Source organism: Sinocyclocheilus anshuiensis, unplaced genomic scaffold (assembly GCF_001515605.1).
Source record: "Sinocyclocheilus anshuiensis isolate Anshui unplaced genomic scaffold, SAMN03320099.WGS_v1.1 scaffold557, whole genome shotgun sequence".
NCBI classification, from domain to species: domain Eukaryota; kingdom Metazoa; phylum Chordata; class Actinopteri; order Cypriniformes; family Cyprinidae; genus Sinocyclocheilus; species Sinocyclocheilus anshuiensis.
The window spans coordinates 287,144-294,653 of record NW_015540883.1 but is presented as its reverse complement, the minus strand read 5'-3'; the positions used below and the strand labels follow the sequence as shown (position 1 = coordinate 294,653).

At 38.4% G+C, this 7,510-nt stretch overlaps 1 protein-coding gene across 1 annotated transcript in view; it reads right to left on the bottom strand.

Moving 5' to 3' along the window:
* Nucleotides 1-5,159: 5,159 nt before the first annotated feature.
* The window catches only part of p2ry10 (P2Y receptor family member 10), a 3,228-nt gene continuing 877 nt past the window's right edge, over nt 5,160-7,510 (bottom strand). Inside the window, exons 2-3 of the mRNA XM_016486327.1 lie at nt 7,085-7,296; nt 5,160-6,313 (exon numbers count right to left, since the gene is read on the bottom strand). Of these exons, the coding sequence (XP_016341813.1) occupies nt 5,479-6,313; nt 7,085-7,254 (1,005 nt within the window). The 5' untranslated portion in view covers nt 7,255-7,296 and the 3' untranslated portion in view covers nt 5,160-5,478. The remainder of the gene's footprint in view (nt 6,314-7,084; nt 7,297-7,510) is intronic.

Here is a 7,510-nt window from a genome sequence, read left to right as displayed (position 1 = left end):
TCTCAAAAAAACTCATTCTGTATGATTTATAAGCTTGTTTCCTCATGGGGACCTCAAAAATGTCCCCACAAGGTCAAGATTTATTAGTATTACTATCCTCGTGGGGACATTTGGTCCCCATAACGTGATAACACACACACACACACACACACACACACACACACACAAACAAAGCATTGAATGAGCTTATAGCAGTTTGTTTTAGTTAATGTACGGTATGTTGTTAGTTTTATTGTTCATTGTTTATTCCTACCTGTTTGGTACCAGTTACTTTTTTGAGTAATTGAAATTTGATGTTTTTTTGTTAGAATAAATGATTACGCTTTCTCTTACTTTGTCTTTTCATTATAGCATGGTCAGATTTGTCTTTAAGCATATTTTGGCATCTTTGTATAGTCTCACCCAACACAAATGTTTTTTTTTTTTAGTAAAGACATTAACAACATATTCAAGAGATGACTTTGGGTTTTCGTAACAAAAACATAAGGATAAAACTGTGGGACATATGAGTAGGGTAAAAATATAAGAATTAAATCAACCCAAAATGTATTGGTTATACTACAATCACAAAATAAATGGGCAGATGCTTCTTCAACAAGACCACAGAATGAATTTTTATCAATATCAATTATTTACAGATAGATGAATTGAACATGTCACTCATATCTTTTGCTTTTAAGTTGTTGTGCTTGTTATTACATCGTAGGCCACATGATAACGTCAACATGGCAGATGATGTACAGATCGCATTCATACTTAACACATTCAGGCTATATAGTATGTACTCTTTTAGCGCTCGTTAAGTAAGTATTTATTGAATGCTGATTGGTTTCTTTTCACATCAGCAGCCAATGAGCTTCCTGCTGAACATTCAAATACTTGGCTAGTGTTTGCTGCAACAGTTGCAGCACGCTTCAGAAGGCATCTGAAATCAACATTTGAGATAAGTGAACATTCTTTTACATCATTTCTGTTACATGTTCCCTGTGTGTCTGTTCTGCCCCTGTCTTACCCTCATTAGTTGCCATAGCCACTCATTGGACCCTTTTGTTCTCCTGTGTATAACTAGCCCTTGTGTTTCCCTTATGCCTTGTCAGTTGTTCTATGTATGTATGTTCATGTTTTGGTTCTTTGTTCATTGTTCCTTTGTTCTTGTTTTGTCATTGAAACTACCTGCATTTAGATCCACATTCCCTGCCTGCTTGCTTTACCTTCTCTATGTTACAGAACAACTGACCGTCAGCTATGGATCTAGCAGGTATGCGGCTTCTTCTCCTGCACCAGGGCGAGCGTTCCCTAGAGGACCACACCCGTGAGTTTTTGGACTTGGCATACCACACTCACTTTCCAGACAGTTCACTCTTTACCTTCTTCCGTACTGGACTCAATTAACCCTTAAAATCACAACTACTCAGTTATGGTCCTTGAGGGACCTTCTGCGAGTTTGTGGATCTCGCTCTCCAACTCCGTGGATCTTCCTTCACTGTGGGGGAGGTGGAGGAAGATTCCAACATGGTTGCTCCAGAACCCCTTAAACATTTTTAGGAGACAGCCATGTTCGATAATAAAGGCCTGACAATTGGTGGCATACCCATTCCTCCTTCGCATTGGTGTAGGAGTGGTCTTCGCCATTTGAAAGACGTTTATACTGATTCTGGTTTGTGCTCTTTTCAAGATATTGCAAACTCATTTAATTTGCCAGCCTCCTCATTTTTCTTTTATTTACAGCTCAGATCGGCCCTCAAAGCATATGGTGTACCTTGGCAACAACCTTTGTGTGTACACCCATTGTATGAATTGAGTATTGCTCAAGGAAATAATAGAGGCCTGGTGTCCATATTATATAATTTTATTTTGGAGGCCTCTTATGCTAAACTGCCTTTAGATAGGATATGGAGACGTGATTGCCCGCATTTGGATCAAGATTTTACTTGGGAGGATGTTTGGGTAAATATAAAGGAGGCCTCTCGTAAACCTGACCACCAGCAGATTCATTTCAACTTTGTACATAGGACATATTTAACCCCTCGCAAGCTCCATTAATGAAGAGATTAACCGACCCAACCTGTACCCTATGTGTTCTGAAGGTTCCCGGTACTTTCTTGCACATGATGTGGGAGTGTCCGCCTGTTGCTCAGCTTTGGACTGAGGTAGCATCCAGATTGTCTGATCTGGTTTCAGCAACGGTACCCGTAACGGTGCCTGTTTTGTTATTGAATAAGTTAGCAATGTTGGACATTAATAATCAGCATAAGCGCACGGTATTAGCTGGCCTTACAGCTGCTAAAAATATGATTGCATTGAGATGGAAACCTCCTCATTCACTTTCTGTTAAATGTTGGATTCTTACATTTTCGGATGTGATTTTTCTAAAACTGTCTGCTGCTTGAGTTAATGGTGTGAATGAAAAGACTCTCTGTAGTTGGAACACTGTTGCTGAGTCACTGAAAGCCTGGTTGAGATTATCTCTTTTTTACCTCATTTAATTTTGTTTACTCATTAATTTGACCTCCTGAAATTGAGTAATTCCCCTTTATTATTATTATTTTTCTCCATATGTGTATATTGTATATGTATGGATGTATGTGTGTGAATATTTTATTTATATGTTTCTGTATATGCGTGTGTATATGTATATATATTTACGCATATTTTCTTTTGACCGTTTTGTTGTGATTTTGAAATGCCTTGTAATATTTTGTTGTTCTTTTCCTTTTAATAAACATTTGTTGTTCTTTTCCTTTTAATAAGCAGCAGTACTTGGAGAAAGATCTGCTTGTTTGGGGGGTATTTTGTTCTATCCTGTCCTGTTATCATTCTTTCCGTGTGTGTGTGGATATATGCATGTCCGCTGATGCAGCATTTTAAATTCTTACACTCAGCAGCATGCATATATTGGCTGTATTGCCTGTGTATGCTGCTTTGTTGGGGGGATATCTCATATATGTTATATTTGCAGCAGCAGAGTTTCTTACATGCTCACAGCAGCAGCAGCACGTCTGTGGATGTACTGGCAGTAGCAAATCTCAGCAGCAGCGTAGCAGATCTGTTCCGCCAAGACTAAACGCATTAAAACCTTCATGTACATTACCATGCAAAACTCTTAGAGAGTTGTCATGACAGAACTGTATTTACAGTACGTTGAAAATGCATACTCCTTTCCCCCCCTCCCGAGTATGGCAAAATATGGCTAAATAAGAACACACTGCAACTTCAGTAGCTCAGATCTAACAACACATTTGACACAGAAGGGTGTGCACATGAAATCATCCAATATTAATCACATGTTTCTGACCTACACATCCAGCATCTTCACCTCCAAGATCGTCTAAGACCAGCCACCCGGACAACTGCTGCAACAATCGGTTTGCATAAGCAAAGAAATTCTGCACAAACTGTATAAATGACATAACAAGCAGTACAGCACATAAAAATCAACTAAACTAAAGAATTGATTGAAAAAGAATAAAATGTGTTTTCCTCAGTCCTGACTTTAAGCCAATTTAGATGATGTGGCGTGACTTAAAGAGGGCTGTGATATCAAGACAACCCAGAAATACTGACAAACTGAAACAGATTTGTCGGGAGGGAATGTCAAAACATTATTGAAATTCTTATAAGCAGTTAACAGAAAACCGAAAATTCAGAAAATGGATGTACAAGTCAATAAATTCAAGGGATTTCTTACTTTTTCCACCCTGTACTGTGAATGGTTATTCAACATATTCAGTTAAATTCAAAAGATAAAACTGTTTGTGTTTTATTAACCCAATTTTTGAGTTAATAAAACACAAACTCATTGTTTTATGAACAATTTATGAACAATCAATGCAGAAATCCAGATCACTTCACAGCTTTCACAATCATTATTGTTATTCTCACACTGTACTGTTTGAAGTTTGCAGCTGTTTAAGTAAAATGTTAGGTTAAATATATTTGTAATTTTGGAGCTCTGAGATATGGATAGTTTACTCCAAAATGACAATTCCTAATAACTAATTACTCACCCTCGTGTCATTCAAAACCATTATTTTCTTTTCTTTTTTCATGGAGCACAAATGGAAATGTTTTGTGAATGTTCTTGTTATCCTTTTCCATATAAATTGCAAATTGAACTGAATAATAAAGATTAATTCAATACACAGATGCGTACAACAATCCCATAGCTGCCTGTTTGTGTAAATGAGGGAGAGACATTGAAACCTCTTGCTGTTGAATGATTTTTTATTAAAGTGTATATTACAATTAAAGGTATTAAACTGAGCATCATTAAACATACTTAATCTCATTTACTAAACATTAACATACTGAACATATTTAATCTCCTTTGTTTTGAGTACAATACAATAATACAAAAGCAAATGTAAACAACAATTACACATAAACGGCATGCAAACGGAATCTCAATTTTAATGTTGCTTTTGGAAGTTTTGGTTTGTCCCTTCTCAGCCTCAGATGTCCACAGATCTGTGACTATGCAGTTGTGTTGATTTCCTTTTGTGTTTAATCTTATTCTAGACTTTGTGTTTAGTTGGCCCAGTCAGTTCAGCTAAAGCTTAGTTGAGTTTTGCATTTTCACTCCTATCAGTTTGTTCTGTTGAGCGAGACACTCATCTGAGAGACATTCATCCTGCGTCTGCATTATACAAAAATGTCTCTGTCATGCAGTCAGTCGAAAGTTAATTTTTTTCTTCCATTTATATTAGTCTGTTTTTGACGGCTGTCATTGTTAAACTTCAAATACTTCAACTATGCCATGAAAGGCCGTGGTTTTGGTCAAAACAATACTTGCTGGACATAACGTTTCCGTTTATACTGTAAGCTTTATATTTTCTCTCTTTTTGTTCAAGCAATGTATAGCACATAATGTATTAGCCTCAGCCTCAGACGTCATGCACACACACCATTGGCTGAACGTCTGATGCATACGGCACACAAAATCAGAAACACTTCGGGAGTTTCGAAGTCGTCATCGGATTGGTTGAATTATACAGGAATTCTGGGAGATGTTAAAAAATTCTGGAAACAAAGATGCCGTGATGCCAAACCCCCTCACGAAAGAAGAAAGCCGTCGTGTTTACAACTGTGACGATGAGCGCTTATCAGGATCAACTGAACGCCAACTGAAGTTCGCGGCATAGAATTTTTAAAATACGTCCAAGAGTTGTACACACTCCTGTTATCTGTTATTGTAGGGACATTTCCACGCCCCTAAAAATGACGCGACACAAAACGAAACCTGATTGGTTGCTTTATCTGTCAATCATATGGCCTCTTGGGCGGGCCTTGCCATTCAAAGCGGCCACGGTTCCCAGACCTTCTGCTGTCAGTCTGAAGCTCTGGCTACGCGAGACTAATAATGGCTTTAGTTTGTACACTGTCTGAAGGCAAGATTTGTACACTCCATGACTTTAATGTTTATGGCACATTTATGGTTCCTTATCATAATGCTCTGTTGATGAATTGCATGCACATGACTCATTCCCTATAGGAAGATGTGCTCTCCATGCTCATCAGACGGCCCCTGAGCACAGAGCTGCTATGCTGGGACAGCTGCTGCTTGAACTCTGTGGTCAGGAAGTAGTAGATGAGAGGGTTGAGGCAGCAGTTCAGGCTTGCTATGCAGAGAGAGATGGGGTGGAAGTGTCGGATGGCCTGACTCGCTGCACAGTTTGTTATAATGCTTTGGGTTACCATCAGGTACAGCAGGAAGTTGATGTGGTAGGGGACGAAACAGAAGAGGAAGACCCCTGTGCACACCCTAACCATGCGCAAGGCCTTTATCGTGCTACCCGTGGACTGCTGCTTTTGGTTCCTCTGTCTCAAGGAGTTCACTATTAAGTAAGTACAGAAACCAATGATAATTAACGGACCGAGAAATCCCAAGACTTCAGCAGCAACCATCATGGAAACGGCCGAGCGTACATCCAGCTTACGCATGGGCAGGTCTTTGAAGCAGGTTGTGCTGTTATTTCCAGAATTTGATTTGCTCCTCATTAAAATGAAGGGCGAGCAGCAGAGCCCCACCACCACCCAGACTGCGCTACTGATGCAGATGTCATAGCGTGACTTCCAGTTCCTGGCACAGAACGGCCGCAGGAGAAAAGCACAGCGCTGAATACTGATGCAGACCAGAAATGCGATGCTAGCGTACATGTTAAGGTATTTCAGGTAAAAACACAGCATACATAACATGTTGCCGAAAGGCCAGTCTTGTTGGATGTAGTAGTGAATTCGAAGCGGCAGCGACAGCACGTGAGCCAGGTCAGCTATGGTCAGGTTAATCATGAAGATGATGGCTTTGGTCTTTTTGCTGTGAATCGAAGAGAATCCGTAGCATTAGAAGAAACCTGCAACTCTAAACAAGCCTCATGAAATACTTCTAAGAAAACCAGACTCTCCTGAAATATTGATCAATACTAAAACAATTACAATTAACTGAATTAATGTATTTGGTTACACTTTATTTCGATAGTCCACTTTAGACATTCTACTAACTATAAGTAACTTTGTAACTACTTGTCAACTACATGTCAACTAATTCTCATTAATTTGCAACTACATGTCTACTAACTCTCAGAGTAGACTGTTAGGGTAGGTTTAGGGTTAGTAGAATAAGTTGACAAAGAAAGTGTTAGAATATATTAAGCAGACAGTCTACTAATATTCTACTAACTGCTAGTTGACATGTAGTTGCAAAGTTACTTACTGTTAATAGAATGTCTAAAGTGGACTATCGAAATAAAGTGTTACCAGGTATTTTGTTAATGGCAAAATATTACTGATTTAATAGGAAATTATGTAGTGACTTTTTTTATATTACCAGCAGGCCTGTCAACTTATGTTTTAAATCTGTCAAAATGTTCAAAAGCTATTGCACCACCTCTGAACAGAGTGACTAGGAAATAACGATAATGTACACCAACATAATGAACAAACTGTGCAAAAAGATCATGAAATATACAGTGTGTCTTCAGCACAGGGGCTGTTTCCAGTATATAAAAAAGTCTAATAATAATAATAAAGGTTCTCCAGCAGATGCTATAATGACCATTAGACGTTATATTAACCATGAAATGCTGACCTTATGAATCGAAACAGCACCCAAAGAGCCAGGGTGTTACTCAGCAGGCCTGGGATGAATATAATCAGGTAAACGTATGTGTAGAGCTGGTTTATAGTTGTTTCCCAGCCAGTCATGTGAGTGGAACAAGAGCAGTTCACCACTAGACACGATGTGTTCACAAACGTCATGGTGATACTGCGATTTCATTTACAGTAGACAGTAGAAAAGCACTGTGGAAGGAAATGAAGACAACTTTAAAATACAAATTCCAATTCATTCTATGGAGTAATTGCTGCAATATTTGGTATTTTCTTATAGATACATTTGCAATTGCCCCAAAAAGTATTTAGATTCTTCAGGAACACATGAATGTTTTTATTGCATTGGATAATAAAAATATCAAAGCAACTGTCACTTATTCTAAAGAAAATAGGTAAACATTTT